This window comes from Cylas formicarius, unplaced genomic scaffold, assembly GCF_029955315.1.
Source record: "Cylas formicarius isolate icCylForm1 unplaced genomic scaffold, icCylForm1.1 PGA_scaffold_6__28_contigs__length_40554024, whole genome shotgun sequence".
Taxonomy (NCBI): Eukaryota; Metazoa; Arthropoda; class Insecta; order Coleoptera; family Brentidae; genus Cylas; species Cylas formicarius.
Window position 1 is genome coordinate 16,951,660 of NW_026844347.1, and position 18,641 is coordinate 16,970,300.

The 18,641-nt window shown below is 35.0% G+C and overlaps 1 protein-coding gene across 1 annotated transcript; it reads right to left on the reverse strand.

Annotated features, from left to right (window-relative positions):
- Positions 1-306: 306 nt before the first annotated feature.
- On the reverse strand, positions 307-18,641 carry LOC132703484 (uncharacterized). Its single transcript, XM_060672772.1, has 7 exons — positions 18,479-18,641; positions 18,312-18,424; positions 17,977-18,261; positions 16,615-16,700; positions 13,250-14,341; positions 8,806-9,035; positions 307-5,743 (listed from the first exon to the last, which is right to left on the reverse strand). Exons 1-7 carry the CDS (start codon positions 18,638-18,640, stop codon positions 5,327-5,329), a joined length of 2,385 nt encoding a protein of 794 aa, XP_060528755.1. The 5' UTR covers position 18,641; the 3' UTR covers positions 307-5,326.

Genomic DNA, 18,641 nt, shown 5'->3' on the forward strand with positions numbered 1-18,641 from the left:
TTTTAGATATTGGAAGTTATATTTCCAAACAAATATAAAGAGGTTCTAATGTCAACAATAATGACCACCCTTATTTTTTTAACCATTAAAGATATAAAACTGAAAATTTGGGGGTTTGAAAATTGGCCTGATTCGAAAGATAGATTTAATGTGCTTATTTTCCTAAACAATTTAAAATAATTTAAGAACAAAGAGTAACACACTGAAAGTGTGTTACTCTTTCAAATGGACCTAATTCAAAACCCCTTTTCAGACATACTAAATAACTGTAAATTACTAATAACATTTATCCAATGCAATTCCAGAGACATCACTTTGTTTTTAATTTTCGCTGTATGAGTTTCTAGCTATTTAAAGTTCCTCCGTTCCAATGAGCTTATACCTTGACTAATCAACCAGTCAAATATTTTATACAATTTTTAAAAACGGCGGTTGTAAGTAAAACGCGTGCCTTACAAATTACTATGTTTATTGTTTGTCTTTCACAACATAAAAAATCACAGTTCAAAACTTACTCAAATAAACCTAACCCATCGGTTAAGTTGTACCCAGCGAAAAGAACTTAAAACTAAATCGGAACTGATAATGCTTAAAATTAAATTACCTCGTTCGAGTATTTCGATCAATTGATACAGTTTATGGTTAATAGATTTATAACAAAATTTACATAGTACATTTCATTTCTATGGGCAAAAGTGGGATCCATTTTTGGAAAACCGTTATTAATAAATTATAGGTGACGAAAAAGGATCATCTAACGTAATGCTACTCATGAATCACTTAGCAAAATTAATTTAACCAAGCTCACAATCGCGGTGGGCTAAAAAGGATACAAATCGAACTAACCAAAACAAGATTTTTAAAATTTCCTCTAGAGATGCATGTGTTTTAATCGAGAATTCTTAATTTTCACTTTCACAAATTTAGGTAAATATTTCAGAAATTTGCGTTCACTACCTATATTGAAAACTCGTATTATTATTATACAAGTGGTCAGAAATTTTGGATCAGCTCTTCGTAGGGACATTTCCTTCTTATGGCCCTTCTTAAAATCCTTTTTCTTCAATTAAAGTTTACTTTCTAACATTTGCTCAAGGCGGACATTATCTCTATACAATCCATTGTTGTAACTTACCATTAACAAGATCAGATTAGCTAAGAATACCGCTAAAACAGCTCTCAGGAAGTGATATTTGGAAATAATTTCGTCGCCGGAGGGCAGCTGTGTTTTTCCTTGAATCCTCGTATCAATTATATGAATGATGAACCCGATTGTAATAAAAATGATTATATTAACAGTTCCGGAACGATTCCAAGTTGCGGTATCACTTTTTGATATTTAAAGTCATTGTATACTAACTAAATATACTAAGGTAACCAGAGATGGCGCTGGCAACACCGCTTTGGAATTGAGGAGCCAGAGATAGAAGTACCATGGACCAAAAGTGTTGCGTTGCGTTTGTCATTGTTTTTTATATATTCCTATTTGTTATAGACATGTCAGAAAATATTGGTTGTGCTATTTCGGTTAAAACTAAGTTAACTAAAGCGTGTTGTGTATCTGAATGCCGAAAAAGTCCCCAAATTTATTCAGTGTATGGGTGGAAAAAGTCCCCAAATTTATTCAGTGTATGGGTGGAAAAAGTTCACGAAGTTTTGACTTCATTTGTGATTTTTATTTCATTACAAATGATGTCAGAGAGGAATATCCCTGGTGAGTTTTCACATTATGTTAGTGTTATACTGATACAGATATTAAATTATTGAAGTTACATTTGGCGTCATAATATTAAGTACATATCTACTAAACATTTTTTCAGGTTTTCAACTTACAGTGTCCAATTTTTAATAGATCTACAATTACAACTTGGCCCGCTTCATTTGATCAGTAATTTCAGGAAGTTTTTTTTACCGTTCTCCATTAACATTTGCGAAAAGATACATTTTCCACTCTGCTTGTATTTATTTTTTAAATCGATAAACTGAAAGACATTTTTGTTTTCTACCTGCACGTATCGGGTGGCCAATTAATGTTTGTAATGCTGGGATAAATTTGCCTCTTTTTCGTTAAATGGTTTTCGCGTTTGTTTTTTGTTTATTGCTCTTTGCTCTATCTCTGTGAAGAAAAGGTGAGGGGCGTTCAACCAATTTTAAAAAAAATTGCCATAACTCCAAAAACATATTTTAATAAGTTTCAAGTTGTTGACAAGAGCTTTTTCATGGCTATCAACCCTGCTCTGAGCAACCGATTTAGATTGCTTGTACCGCCACTAGAGGGCGTTTATTTCCCTAAAAAAAGCACTTTTATTCTATTGCAACAAACGACAGTTAAATAAGAATTTAACACGCAAGTGAAATCCGTATTTCGATATCTTTTTCCCAACCGATAATATCAATAAAAAGAAATAAAAACTCGAAATTATGTTTTAGTAATATCTTCAGTACACTTGCCAGTATTAAATCTCAATTTTCGTTCTTTTTGAAAACAAATTTACAGTTAAAATACAGAAACTTTATTAAAGATATCAATAATAATACTCATGATTGAATATAGCCCACATGTCAACACAAATTTCAAACTCTTTAAAATTGAAGTGTGCTCAGGAAAAGAAAATATGAAAAACAGTGATGCCTAAGTGTCAATAAAATTAAGCTATTTATGGTATATTTTAGTGCCCTTATTTGCAAAAAAAAGCTTTTTCGTGTTTCGTGTTTATTTCTATAAGATTGAAAACTCAACTGATTCTGTTAGAATCTATACAATGCAGTACTACATTAAAACACAAAAAAATATGTTTATCTGTGTTATTGTTTTTCATGATTAGAATTATACATATGTATAATATATGTTAATATACATTTTGCTCGAAATTAATAAGGTATCTTGAAACTATTCCCAAAGATGGCGCCCTTATTTTCTTGTTATAAATTCATTTTATTTGTAGTGATGTAAAACGTACCCTAGCGGCGATAAAAGCAATTGAATTCAATTCGCCCGGGGCAGCGTTGATGGTGTAGGAGTCCTCTTCGACGACTCTGAGTTTGACAAAATGCATTTAGATATCCTGAAGTTATTGACCATTTATTTCTGGAGCTTTAAAACAGTGTTTATTTTAGTTATTTGTAATATGCGATTATTTCTCAAAAAACGGGATTTAATATTCAAGAAGGCGCACCCCAATTATAATGAGTTTTCGAAATAGTGCCGGGTACCATTCTTAACTCTTTCAGGGTCAGATCAGTGGTACATCAACTGTACAAAAAAAAGTTTCTATTTGTAGTGAGGTCTAAAAGCGGCTCAATTTGTCGACCACTAATAAAGGGTGCATGCATTTTCAACAAAAAATTAGTAAGCGTCAAGTTTTATTAGAAACAAGATGTATTTGAAAATAGATATTTTCCGAAAAAGCACGATTTTGTTGTTTTTCTTAATATTGTTTTCCCACATGTAAGGTGGGAAAACCTAGATTTAGAAATAAAATACATTTGTACCATCTCACTATAATAAAGAAAAATATAATAATAACAGGCGCTAATGGAACCCTTACCATTTAGATTACAAGGAATGTCATACGAGGCCCTTATAGAGGAAATTGAAGGTATAGACGCCCCATCTGACCCAGAAGCAATCGTAAACAGTTCCAGTGAACAATGGAACTCAATACTGATCGCTATTTCTTTTGCGGTCCCAATTAAAAAACAGACAAGAAATAAAAACCTTTCTTTCGATAAACTTGTGAAGCAGTTCTCAGTTGTCATGATCCATTTATAAACTAACTCTTTATTGTCTGTAAAACGTTTTAGTTGGGTCCTTTCAAATTTGCATTTGAATAATGTAAAGGATTTACCTCAAATATGGAATTGGTAGCAACAAAATGACGATACAAGCGAAGCGTCCATGTATTATCAAATTTTCATGATCCAAGAAGTTCCAGGAAAGACAGAAACGATAGATATGAAAATATCAACTTCGTTGATAAGTTTGGCGAAAACCAAAAATGTTTTATAAGATCGATCGAAAGTTTAGTCAATCTTTTTTTATTTTGTTGATGCAGCGGTTGCAAATGCATTCGTTTTATATAAAGAATTAAATTTACCGATGAAATAGATTATCGATGGGAGAAATCGACATAAGAAAATAGTTGAGCATGTTGGGCATCTGATAGAAGTTGAAATAAAGGCAAAACTCTAAAGTTCGGTGCATTTTCCGAAGTAAACAAAACTGTTTATGGGTCCTTAAAGAAAAGTCTAAAGGTAAGAGTACAACTTTTGTAATCAATAACAGGTAAAAAGCTGTTTTGCTGGCTAAAATTAAGGAACGTAAAATTGAAGAACTTACCATCTAAGGCTGTTCTTTTGTTGGATACACAGAAATCGTGCATGGAAGATAAACAAATTTTCGCTATATTTTAAATTACTGAAAAAAATTGTGGCCTCAGAAATATCGGACACTAAGGCAGAACCACCTAAAACCGATTGTAGTTAATCTAGACACATCCCCTTTTAAGCACAGAGGATGTTAAGGACTGAAAAGAGGAAAATGGGATAATATAAATCAGAAAGCATCAACAAGTTACTACAAGAAGAACTAACTAAAAGATTGCTTGGATAAATTTGACCGACAATGACATTCTAAGAGATATTCAAAACGAAACCAAATTCCGAAGAAGAATTTGAAAAAACCTAACCAACCCATGTGACGGAGAAAAAAGAGAAATTGGAGAAACAACTAGTCTGAAGCAAAAAAAAATCACAATTTTTTCACTCGTCTATCTTAAGTGAAATTTGTAAATGTATTTTTTTTCTAACGCTTCTTTTTAATGATTTATGCATTCATTAGTCAGTGATGTTAGTTTTACCACATATTTTGACTGCAACCTTAGCAATAATTAGATAAAACTATAACTGTTTCTGCATTGCACTGTTTCTGAAGTACACTTAATTTTTTAGCTTGACATTTAAGAAATAAAGATAAACCGCCCCTCTAGCATTTGTATTTACCTGAAAGAGTTAATTGACCACCCGTGTTTAAGAGATGTCGCTTTTAGTTCAAAGTGCCTACTAAAAATGGACGCAGCTCCTCAATTCAAACTATTCCGGAACTGTTATCACGACTGATTTTGATCGTACTAACCACTCAAGTTATGAATGAAGGACCTCGAACCAAATACATAGTTTTAAGGGTCGTTCAAGAATTAGCGCAAACCAATCAACTGAACCGAAGTAACTAGTTGGTTGAAGGAATTCGCCCGATCCACGAACAAGATACCAGCTTCATGGGCACGTAATGATCGATAGGAAACATATAACGACGTAAACCATACATTTACGTTTGCCACCACTCCCCGGAGTCATATAAATATTCGTCGGTTGGAAAACCGGGTCGATTGCGAACGACTTGAACTCCCGCCCACAGGAGACCGTCTCTGAGGCACACCTCGTACTCATTCCGGTGATCTTTGAGGGTATATTTCGACGACTCCGTGACGTCGTAACCCATTGCCAGCACGCCGTTGCAGCAGATCCGGGGCACCTTCACTGGCGGGAACTCGTGCCGTTCCCACGTCGGAAACAGTTTGTTATCGCCACCGGGCTCGATGACGTCGAACGCGTCCGTAGTTATGTTCCACGTGAACAGGAAATGAGCGGTGTAGTTTTCGATGTTTGGGTTCGAGTCACAGGCCTTCGCGGCCCCGATTTTGATCACAGCCTGACATAGTATTAGCCCGTTTAAGGGGCACACCTGCGAACAAAACGCGCGGGGTAAGGGTGGGCCCACACTGGTGCGAAATGCGGGAAAAATCCAAAAAAATCCTTACCTAAAGAAATGATCTGGATATATGCGAGATGCTAAAAATTTGGTTCTTGCGAACTCTCAATTCACACGTTTACGTACATTCATGAAATTTTAATAGACTGATCGACTGGCTTTTTAGCACACGATAAATGATCTTGTCTGCCCTATCATAAACCGTTAGGGGGATTACAGTCATTATTTACAAAACTTCTGGATTCCTCCTGTGTCGGTTGTTGTGGAATCGCAGTGGTAAAGAGTATTTTGTGATAGTACGCTTAATATCTAATATCCCTAATGTGGAAACTATTAGAGAAAAGCAGATGTATGGTATTTTAATTCGGAGTTCAGTGACTCAGGTTGAGATAGTTTTACTGCTCTGTAAACAAGGGAGCGCCGGATGGTGATATAACAATGCATTAAGGAATCGGTTTGTGTGTGTAGATTTTCTGTAAAAGAATATTTATTACAGTAGTCTGTGGAAGTTTCTTTGAAAAATTATTTGTTATCTTTAGACCCCGTGTGAGAAGAGTAACGAACCAAAAAGAAAGTGCCATTTGAAAGAAAAAATGAATGAATTAAATTAATATGAAAATTTATACTATGTATTTATTATCGGAGAATTGCACAATCATACTGTTTCTCTATATGCTGGCAAAATTTGTTTGCAGGTTTTGTCAAAACGTCAGAGGACATGAAAGCTGCCACTGGGAGGGCAATGGCGTTAACTGGGATTGCAAGATCAACCTTCCGTCGATTCTTTGATAATGATTCACTTGAAAGGAAGGAACGATGTGACAAAGACATAATGAAAGTGTCTAGGATGCAGAGAGGATTCGCGGGGAAGTGTTGGCGATGTATAAGAATAATCAGATTGCGTCACTTTAATAATTACAACAGAAATTAAAAGAAAATGGTAGATATACTAGCGGCAATTGGTAAAACACAGAAAAAAGTATTTAACTAAATTCATCAACTTCGTGAAGAAAAACGAAATATGTATTATTTAGACGAGACTTGGTTCAATACGGATGATGAAAGAGTGGTAAAATTCTTCATCAAACTGCTTTTCAATGTACCTGCATTATACATTGTGGCTTGAGAGAAAGTTGAGTGTCAAACGCTTTGCTACTTTGAGCAAAAAACATCATAACTGCTCATTAAACTACCATCAAGTCATGACAAGTGAACTTTTTGAATATCCCATCACGTAATCGCTTGTGATAATGGTAAATATCACCGCATTTTAGCTAAAACGGTATCAATGACCAGCAGCAAGAGTTTCTTAGTTAGCATGATCTTTAGTTTCAAGATACTTATACAAAAAAAATAACTAGTTGAAATTTTAAGAAGAAGAATCGTATGATAAAACTTATTTCGTATACGAGGTCATAAAAAAATCCGGTAATATACCCCTTAAATTACTACTGCCACTTGAATCTTATAGAAATGATTTACGCCGAATTAAAAAACAAAGTCAAACGCAATAATATAAACCAAAAAATGTCCGCCAAAGTAATTGATTTAATTAAAACTCAGTGGGAATTAATATCAGAGACCAGTTGGAGAGAATTTGTTAATCATGTTAACTTGGGATAATGTAAAACCATTAATTATCTCCCTTAATGATAGTGCTAGCACAAATTCAAACTATTTTGACCACTAATTTTATTTAATATATATTTAATAATAAATTAATTACCATTACACAGTACAGCATACAACCGAAGGTATTCATATATTTTGTGTTTCAATTTCCTTACTACTGCGCTTGACCGGTTTGACTTTTTGGCCCAAAAATGTCTACGAGCAGATAAAAACGTTAATGGCATTATTACAGTTATGACAGTTATGCAAATATTCCTATAACAAGGATCTCTAAAAGATAATGCGAACTTAATGTTGCGGTCAATTCTAACAGAATACCTACTGAACAAAAACTAAACACCACAAAATAAGACAAACAAAAAAACGCCATTTTCCTGAAACCCGTTAAGATGGCAACCAAAAATGAGTGATTAATAACAAACGACCTAAGTTTTAGACCTACACAGATATCCACCCCGGCTCTAGATGCAAGATTATCCAGTTTTTTCTACAAAAAACTCCACTGAAGTATAAGCATAGAACAAAATACGAAGTTGTGAGTTTTAGTAAGGAATGTTTGGCAGAAATATTTAAAAAGGTATAAATTCAAAGACTCCTCTGAAAATCGGTCAAAGGCTTTGACAGTGGCTGAAGCATTTTCGTATAAGTTCTTTATAACATTGATGAAGTTGGGACTGACAGCACAGTAAGTTACGACAGACAGAGCTGACGGCTCTACGAAAATCAACAAAGACGGCATTTCAGGTAACAAGATACGTACTAAATTTTACATACTTAAGAGTAGCTTAGTAAACATCGGTGTTATAAAAAATCGACTGAAAAAAAAGTTTTTTTAAAGCTACTTCTAAATTTTACACAAAGTATTAATTAATTTTCCTTTACTTGCCGAGATTTTTTTTGTCGTTTTGTATTATATATAAACTTTTCTTTACCTAAATCCACTACTGTTTTTTTCACTTTTTTCGAATTTTCCTCTACTATATTAATTTTGATTGATTTTGTGATATATTTGTTATTTGACATAAACATCGTCAAAAACGAGTGATTTTTGCCAAGACAGTAGACCCATTATTAGTGAAATTAATGGTAATTTGCCCATATAGCAGAAGGAAACTGTAAATGTAGAGCATCTCTCCGTTCGCATAAATTATATGAACAAAAAAATTACACAGTTCTGGAGAAAACACCGCTACAGTGATGTAAGAGTTTTACAGCGTCATGCAAACTGGTTGGTTGCTTCTGAAGTTGTAATCTTACCAAGAATCAGTCAACTGCAGCATATTGGCTTGCGCAATAAGTAGCAAACTTTCTGCATCGTGGAACAATTTTTTTGCAACATTTATAGAAATAAATAATTTACATGGAAGCTACTGAATAATATTTTCCGATCACCTTTTACTTACATAAATTATCTTAACATCATAATCTTCGCAGTGCATGAAGTCGAGTTTGGCTTCGGAGCACAACGCCTGGGCGCGTCTCTGCATAAATTGTTCACAGTCCATTGATCTCTGAGTAACTATAATGTGGCGTTCGGGTACGTGATCTGCCTTGCAGTCTGGCAAGATGTCCATTTGCTGTTCGTTGAGGCTTTGGACCAACAGGGGGATTTCTATGGGAATGTTGTAGTCATCTAAAATGAATGAATAATGATCAACATTTTTGGGGTAATCTACCAAAATCAAGCTTTTTGAGAAAAATATTAATGAATCAACTACACAGGTGTACAGTGATTTTGATGTTTGAAAGCTGTTTGCTTATATTTTTGGCGGCCCTTTTTCCAAAAAAAAACGCAATATTTTTGTTCTATCACGTCATTTTTTTTATAGCGCTCTATATCTTAAAAATGTTATTTTATTAACCTGTTGTTACATGTTATTTGTTCCGTGTTAGACCTGATTTTTAAATTAATTTTTATGAAATTAAATGTGATTTGGCCACAATGGAATATATTAGATTTCTCTGCAGAAACGTCAATACAGCGTTGTAATCTGCTTATGCGCAGTTTGATTGTATTGCTCGTCGTCCTACTGTGTTCGCGCCTGTTGTCTCCGTTGTTGCATATTTATTGACATTATATGAATAATCCGCATAACTTTTGTTATATCTGTTGTGGTTATATCGTAGTAAAGCAAAGACAAAGTATAACTTTTGTGAAAAATGTATACTACGCTTATTTTGGAGTAAAAATTGGCGACCAAGAGAAGTCCTGGGACCCTCATACTGTTTGTTCCATTTACGTTGAAGCATTAAGCCACTGGCAAAAAGGTAGGAAGAAATGTTCAAGCTTTGGTGTTCCTATGATATGTCGAGAGCCTAGGAATTACAGTAATGATTGTTATTTTTGTTCGTGTGATGTTCAAGGATTCAACAGAATAAATAAGAAACAAATTGTGTATCCCAATCTTGACTCTTCTATTCGACCAGTTATACCGATATCTACCGCAACAAAAGAACTAGAAAACATCATACCGTCAGAATCAGAGGAATCTAATTTCGACCCTGATAACTCAGATTTCCAATGGATGCATTCGAATTGATTGCGAAAGAGTTATGTCAATGCCATGAAGGACCGATAGTGTAGTGTAGTGACTCATGTGACATATATACAAGAAGAATGGCGCCTTTTTATTAACTCAAGTAAGCGTAAAGCGTTTTATAGCACAATGGTAAGGAACTGGCCTTGGTTCCTATTGCACATTCGGTACATTTAAAAGAAACGTATGTTAATGTAGGACTTCTTTTGAAGAAAATAAACTACCAAGAACATCAGTGGATACTTTGTGGTGACTTTAAAGTCATGCTCCTAGGACAACAGTGGGGGCTATACAAAATTTCCATGCTCTATTTGTGAGTAGGATAGTCAGGCAAGAGATAGATATTGGACTCAAATAAAATAGGCCTCTAGAACAAGTCTTACAGCGGGTAGCAAAAATGTATTAAGAGATAGCTTAGTCGACCTCAAAAAGTTTTTACCGCCACCTCTTCCAGCCAAGATAAAAGAAGGAATTTTTGTTGGGCCGCAGATAATAACATTATGCAAAGACAATGATTTTCAAAACACAATGACCAATGTCGAGAAAAAAGCCTGGGTTTATATAATAATATAATATGAGTTTGAAAGAGCATTTCCTCTTTTTACATTGGAACTATTTTCCTGAAAATCTTAGAGCAGTTAGTGAAGAACAGGGAGAGAGGTTTCACCAGGACATTAAGGAAATGATGGCGGACTACTGCGGGATGTTAATCTGAATATGCCCTTAAAAATATCCAGCCGAATATCGGGACAACGCAGCTTTCTGGAAAAAAGAAAAGATTTCATTCAAAAAACTCTGAGCAAAGTATTTTTTTACGTTTTAAACAGAGAGTTCACTTTTTTACTGAATAAAAAAATTAATTATTTTAGACATATCGTTTTTTTGTCTTTTTGCAAAAAATCCTTACGTGATACAAATAAATGCATAGAATAGAATAGAAAAATTATATAAAATCAGTTTTCAAAATAACAATATCTGTCAAAAAGTTTAATTATGTATGCCTGTGTTAAACGTTTAATGGTTATAAACATTTAAACACCATAGTTTTCCGCGTATAGGGTTGAAAAATTGAAAATTTTTCCTACATTGGACACAAGACCAGTAAATATAATGGGGTCCTAGGCACCGAGCAATTGAGATCTTGGAAACCGTTTAACCGTTTCTAATTGTTTTGAAAGAGGACCTCGTTCTGAAAAAAAAAACATGTATCACACTTAATGATTGAATTGACAATAAATTAAAATTTGGTGATCATTTATATCAAACAGTTTTGATCTATTTTTTAATTATTAAAGTGTCAGTTATTTTTTACTATAAATTATAGACTTTAGACTTAATTTAACTTAAAAGGTTGCAATGAGAAAGTGTCATTTGCTTTCAAAAAAATTGTAAAAAAATGTCAGGAAAAATTTTAGAAATGCCGAGTTTCAGTTTTTTCCAGATGGAATTTTATAGATTTTGAAACTGTTTTAAGTTAAGCACTAAAATGCGCAACGTTGTATCTCGAACGGTTTTCAAGATCTCAATAGCTCCCCTGAAATTTGGTCCACCCAGCATAATAAGGAATTAAAATCTGGTAAGAAAATATCATTGAGTGGGAGAAATGAAGATAAATGGGCTAGCGAATACTGTCGTGTTTATTCTGAATATTTTACAGAAGATTTTAAACATGACTTGCATATTAATCAATAAGAAACCAGCTAAGTTGAAGACATTAAGACAAGATGAAGAAATGTTTGAAGATTGGGATTTTCAACAATATGAAATATGAAGTAAAGATTAGATTCCTGCATGCGAGCTGGAGGTGGTCCGTTTCAACAGTTTTTGTGTGACAAATATTGTAATTTTTAGTTGAATTGTTCACAAATATTTTGCGAATGTTGAAAAATGTTTTTTGCAATTGATATAAATGCAATAAAACACTTTTTGTGAGTTGTATTTTTATCTTGCAAACGAAGTAAGATATGAGAAAAATTCAAGAGACAAAAATGTAGCAGTTTTAGTCGCTTTATCTCAATTTTTCAAAGAAACTTCCACAAGCTACTGTAATACTATTCATAAATCTTCTGGTTTCCTTCTGCTAGGTTGTTGATAAATCGAATTTGCTGATGTTTCGTCAATTTTTCTTTCTGAAATTCGCATTTTACTTTATACCCGAGACTGGACGAAAAATATCATCTAGACTAGAAGAGCCTTGGAACTAAGAAAAAATAGTTGATTCTTTTCGTCCTGTTTCTTCAAACTATTTTTATGGAATGCTGTAAATTGCTGGTATCAAAGATGTGGTATGTAAGGACTGAAAACGGTGGTAAGTGTAGCTTTCGGAATCATTTATTTTGGGTCATCGGTTATAAAATCTCTTGATTACAAATTTGTAAAACTATCTCAACCCGAGTAATTTTAGCCACATTAGACTTATTAAGTGTTCCATCACAAGATACACTTCACCACAACCTCGCAGTTGCCTTTCTTACATACACAACGTCATTGCAGGGACAGGATGAAAAATATCAACTAGGCTAATAGAACATGAAGCAGTCTTAAGACTACGACAAATAAACTCATCAAATCTTATTCAACAAAACTAAAATTCTTGCATGTAATCAATTCTTCTGCCAAAGAAAAATCCAAAAAGCCACAAAAATGTATAAGCAACCACACATTTTTAACTGTGACTCAGTTTTTTACCTTTCATCAATATGGGACACAGTCATGCAAGACAAGATTTAGCTCCGCCCTCAGTATGTAAGCAGGGACAGAGTAGAATGCGAAGATTTGTAAATACTACGTCAGGAAAGTATCGAAATTAAATTAACGTTATTAATAATATTAAAAATTGATATTTATTTAGTTAGTTAGTTGGAAACGGCGCTTCCAAATTTCAAACAAATCCGTGCGAATATACTTAAATTAATTTAAAAATTTACATTATTTAAAAAAATTAACACCTCGTTAAATATTGCTATGTGTTTTTTGCACAGCACGGACGTTTTCTTTCAAAGACCATTTATTCATTCAAACAAATTTTTGAAACTGGATAGAAAAGAACGCATTAAAATGAGTGAAAAAGAGAGCCTTTGATATGCGATTTAAAAACCAGATTCCTGACCTATGTTCTCCAATTCTAACGTTCAAAAGTCTTTCTGGCTTCTGGACCCTTAAGAGAGGGCACAAATGCTTGTCGTCCAGGCGGAACAACCTCACCGACTTCGTCACGGTTGAACGCTCTGTATAGCTATTGAGTTTGGCATATCTTTAATTGAACCTACCGATACTAATGCTAATTAAAATGATCGCCGCTATCGCTTACCTCGACTTTGACCGGACAGCAGCGAACTATTCTCAAAATCGCCGTTGGAGAAGCGACGCACGACTTTCCTGATCCACTTGGGGCTCTCGACCTTCGGGTCCACTATAAGCAGTCCATGGTTAAACCGACAATCGGCGGAACAGTTAACCGGAGCCCGTAAAATAAGTCTACTGTCCGAATCGGAGCAGTCGCTGTCCAAACTCGGAGAGTAGACGTTGAATTTGCGGGCCGCCTCCTTCGGACTGACCGGCGACTTGGAATGGTGGGGGTAAATGCTGCGCGCGCCGCCGGGTGAGAACTGGCCGTTGCGCGAGTTCGGACTCTGCATCGGCGAGCGCCACCCGGACGAACGCGGACTCAAAAAGAGGGCGCTGGTATCCGGCGAGCGGACGCAACGCCCCTGGGACCGGTACAAGTAGCGACGCTCCCGTCTCAATATGTGAAACGGCACGATGTTCTCCGTGTTGTCCTCGGAGAACTCGTACTTTTTGTCGGCCAGCCGCTTTTTCCGGAACAGACTGATCTTCTCGTACTTCTCGTTCTCCTCGATGAACTCGTACGCCTTCTCGGCGATTTTTTTATCGATCTTGCTCTTCTCGGACGTCAGGCCGACCTTGATCGGATTCTGGAGCCGTTTGATCCTCGGATCGAAAATGTTTTGGACGAGGGCGTTGTGGTAACTTTTGCCGGTGACGTTTAACGGTTCGCAACTAATATTGAGCTCGTGGAACGGTTTGTTACCTTCGTTCGACTCGAGATCGTACTCGTTGAAGTCCTCCAGGATCGAGTCCACCACGCTGTTGTAGCCGAAATGATCGCTCGGAGATTCGGACAATTCGCTAAATGTGTCGCTGCTGGCGAATGCCGCGGGGTTGCATTTGGCGGGCGCGTCCAACAGCGGGTTGGCGGTCGCCTGGACCGGTTCGGACGTATCTACGTTTACGATGTAGATGTGGTGGACGGTGTTGATGACCAAATGGTCGGGGAAGCTCATAGAGACGTGGGGATCGAACGCGGGGGCAGGCGGTGTCATGGAGAACATGAAATGGACCACGAAACCGTGCCTCGCGCACCATCCCCGATGAACAAGATCTAAAACGGGAGAAACGGTGAGTTTTAAGTGCCGACAGGAAGCCGACTACCACATGTCGAGTTTCTAAACAAGCTGGCTATAAATTATGTTTTCGTTTGGGGTACTTTAACCCGTAATTATGGTCGTACGGTTTGCGATGGCATAGTCGGCCATAAAACCAAGAGAGAAGGTCCCTCAGTATTTTAACTGCGCAGAAAATGTGAGTTGTTAAAAATTGTCAAATTACAAAACAAAACTTGCCGTATGGCATAAAAGAAATAATTACTGAAATAGGTCAGCAAGTGTTAGTGGGCTCAGTGCAACATGTTTTTTAATAAATATATTGTAAATGAGGCAAGGCACGATGATACTGCAGTAGTATCCATTTGGAAAGAAGCTCTTCAGACAGTTACCAAAAAAAATTGGATAAGTTGTATAAAACATATACAAAATATAATAAAGGAATACCGGACAAAAGGGAATATGCTTGATATAATGGTATCACCAAGATGTTACCGTAAACCAAACTAACTATGTTTTACTTGTATATTTACCTTTGGAAGATTATATTTCATATGGCATGAAATATATTTTCCAAATTTTCAGATTTTTTTTGGGATTGCATCAATTTTTGTTGCATGGACAGAGTTTTCGGACAATAGTTTATTTACAAAATTATCATAATTTTTTCATGTAGATTCACCTACTTAAATATTCGCATATTATTATGGAACATCCTGATCTGCTACTTCATAGAAAATACATTATTCCATTTCAAATAACTAATATTTAAAAAATTAAATTAGAAAGTTCATAAAATAATATTGATGCCACCAAATTTCCGACTTTAAATATAAATTACGATTCTGAAAAAGAGACCAATAAGAAAATATTGTCCCAGTTTGCTCCATTTTTTATATTGAATTTTTAAAATTGTTGCGTTTTGAGTAATTTTAAAATAAAAAATTTAAAGGGTTCGCACAATATTTTCACCAGAGTCCGCAATTGCCACCTGGAATTTTAAAACTCGTTTTCTGCAAAATATTCGTATTGCAATGATATTTAGAGTGAACACTAGCTTAAAGCTCAGACAAAACAAAATATGAGGATATCACAACGTAGTAATAAAGCACAACGAACTTTTTCAATAACAAACCGCACAGTAGAGATGCTTACCAAAATTCACTTCTTTTATTCATATTTTAAGTTAGGATAAAAATATTGACACGTGGATTCCACTGAGTTGTTGGACTCTTGTTTGACTATCTAATGACTACGAAAATTTATATCGCTGCATTGATTTTTTTGAAAAAAATATTTTTTACCATTATCCCATAGAACGCCATCTGGTGGCAGCGCACTCAATTGCAATCATCGCACTCGGGGCACGTTTATTAGCTTAAGAAAAACCTTTTTTAATGACTCCCAGTTTAATCGAATCCATTCAACCTTTTTAAAATCATTAACATTTATTTCCACTTTTTTTTTAGAGAAGGAGTAAAAAAGTATCTAACAGAAAAGATTTGAATTTTTCAAAGAAACTTCCACAGGCTACATACTTTTCACAAAACTTCTGGATTCCTCCTGCGTCGATTTTTGATGAGTCGAACTTGCTGACTTGTCGATGTTTCAGCCAAGCTCTGAAGAAGCCAAAAGGATGATTGGCGAAACGTCAGCAAGTTCGACCCAGCAAAAACCGACGCAGGAGGAATCCAGAAGTTTTGTAATAAGATTTGAATTTGTCTCAGTTTTAAGTCAGTGTTCACTCGAAGGATCATTAACGTAAGAAAATTTTTCAAAATGACAATTACGCTCTCTAGTGGCCGTTCCAGAACCTCAAAAAATAATATAAAGCATTTTCTCTTGGCAGATTAACTTTTTTTTTCTTGATTTCCTGAAAAAAGTAAACCTGGATCGCGGGTTGCATTTTCTCTGAGATACAGGGTGCTAAAAAAATATTCTTATTAAAAAATGTTTTTTTTGTTCCCATTAGAAATTAATTTATTAAAAACACCTGATATTTCTTTAAATTTAGATTACCGAATTACACTCACTCGGTTCCGATTTTTCTTTTAAAAAATAGTAGGAGTTAGTTTTTTTTGCTGAAATGCGTGTTGGTTCTATTATAGGTATGTACACACATATAAAGTACACAGTATTAAAACAAAAAATATATTTATATCTATAGCCTTTTGCCGGAAGTAGTCGGGAGCCTTGCATAATTTCTGGTAACCCCTATTAGGCCAGCTTATCTAGAAATTCGACCAGTGTGCCCATGGGACGGTGAAGTTACCTTCGACGGGTTTCCCATGGCAGTGAACGCAGCTTTTCGGTGATGGCAGAGTTAAGATGCTTATGTGAACCACGGGATTATGTATACTGGAAGGTAAAGGATAGAATTCTATTTCGATTATGTAAAACAATCCGGTAGTTTTTTTGCTTTTGGGTAGTAAATTTTTTAAAAAAGGTTTAACGCGAACTGAACATTTTTTAACATCAAATCTGTCGTGAGATAAGTAGGGCGCACTGAAAATTAAGTATTGCAGCTGTAGCCGTCAACTATATGGTTTTAAATAAAGCAATCGGTTTATTATTGTTATTCGAAAATTGATTGAAAATTGAAAATGAAAAAAAAAAAGAAAACATAAAAGCGATTTTTTCCCAATAAAAATAAACCATAATGTTGCTGTCAGTTGTTATTTGAACATTATTGTCATAATCTATATAGTCTATGCACTGTATATTACGTATTACATCTGTCAGGTACATATTACATCTGGGGTGCCACAAGGTTCCATCTTAGGACCCTTCCTCTTACTCCTTTATTTGTTTGTCAGATATAACTACAGGTATTGGTTCAGTGGATAAGACAACAAATTTGAGACGAGTAATTGACAGTATCTAACATTAGGTTTAAGCAACAGTTAAAAGCTATATTCCAAAGAACTTTTTTGTCTACAAAAATGCTTAACAGCAACCGACATATTTTAAATTTCAAACTAAGGAGAACTTTGTATGAAACCTAAGCACTGTCACATTGCTTCTGTTAATTTAACAAGATTTTGTAGTCAATATGCAAACCTAACCCGAAACATTTCTTTTTATTTATTGGACCTAACTAGGTAATCAGATTTGCCCTTGTTTAACTTATTGGCACTCTTTTCTACATTTCCTTCCACCACCTTGCTCTCTTAGACTTCCAAAAAACAATGTTCCCTTTTATTTTTGAGATTTTAAGAAAAACGCAAAAATTTATAGTAATTTCTTGGGTAATGCCTTACTTAAGGAATTCTAACTCCTTCTTCAACTTGTCATTTAATCCTTTAGGTTTCCCTCAATGACAACATTAGGGAATCATTACACTTTGTGATATGCCAACCAGTTTATTTGGACCCAAAAATGATCAGACTATCGGAGACAGCTAGACAAGACAAACAAGGGAGGTTATTTCATAATACTATTTTTATAATATTTTAAGGTTTTTACTCCTTTTGCTTCTTGGTTTTTGAAGATTTTGGTATAACATAAACACTATTGCATATACATTATTTGTGAAGGTGGCCAATACAGCTACATTGATATTTTTAAAACCCAATTAAACATTAAGATTGAACAATTATATTATAGTCAATTATAATTGAATTTATTTACTTACTCTTCTAAACCATAGCAAACTATTTTGTGCAAATTGCCAGGGAACTGCATAAACATGACTTTATCAAGGGCGATGGCGCCATTGAGGTGCTTAAAAATCTTGTGCTTTGAAGTGAACTGCAAATGAGATCCAGGAAGAAACCTCCAAATGTAAAGCTCATATTCATACATCTCATTAAACATGTAGGTCCTGTTGACAGTTTGAGGTCTTGGGTCGTCATACACTCTTTCAGTGTAACTCAGAAAATACTGACCACATGTTGTAAAGCCCATAAATATGTGTCCCCTAAAAGTGCTACTGCAAAGGATTGTCAGATATAAGTAAATTATACTTACAGCGCCTCGGGGTCTTTAATAAGAGAGCTTAACGAGTATCTACACTTCGTATGGATATTATGAAACGCTTTTTCAGTCTTTGCTCGAGGATGTTTGGTAAATCGTCCGTAAGTCTGAAATCGGCTTTGAAAATAACCAACATTTGAGGTTAATGCACACAAATTTACCTGTCTGTTAATTACATTATTTGCTAAATTGGATGGTTTACTAAAAGCAAACATGTTATCGCTGTTTTCTGAGTACCTATCTAAGTACGCGTCGTCCCATGTATCGTGAAAATCAGAGGAATTATCCTCGGAAACCCCATATTCGGATGTTATTGACGCCATG

Bases quoted from the DNA above. Each gene is read 5' to 3' on its own strand.
- LOC132703484 (XM_060672772.1), bottom strand. From the start codon at position 18,640: ATGGCGTCAATAACATCCGAATATGGGGTTTCCGAGGATAATTCCTCT. The intron at 18,425-18,478 runs GTAAATTTGTGT...AGCCGATTTCAG, and splicing joins ATAATGTAATTAACAGACAG to ACTTACGGACGATTTACCAA. The intron at 5,744-8,805 runs GTAAGTAAAAGG...TTTTGTTCGCAG, and splicing joins ATGATGTTAAGATAATTTAT to GTGTGCCCCTTAAACGGGCT.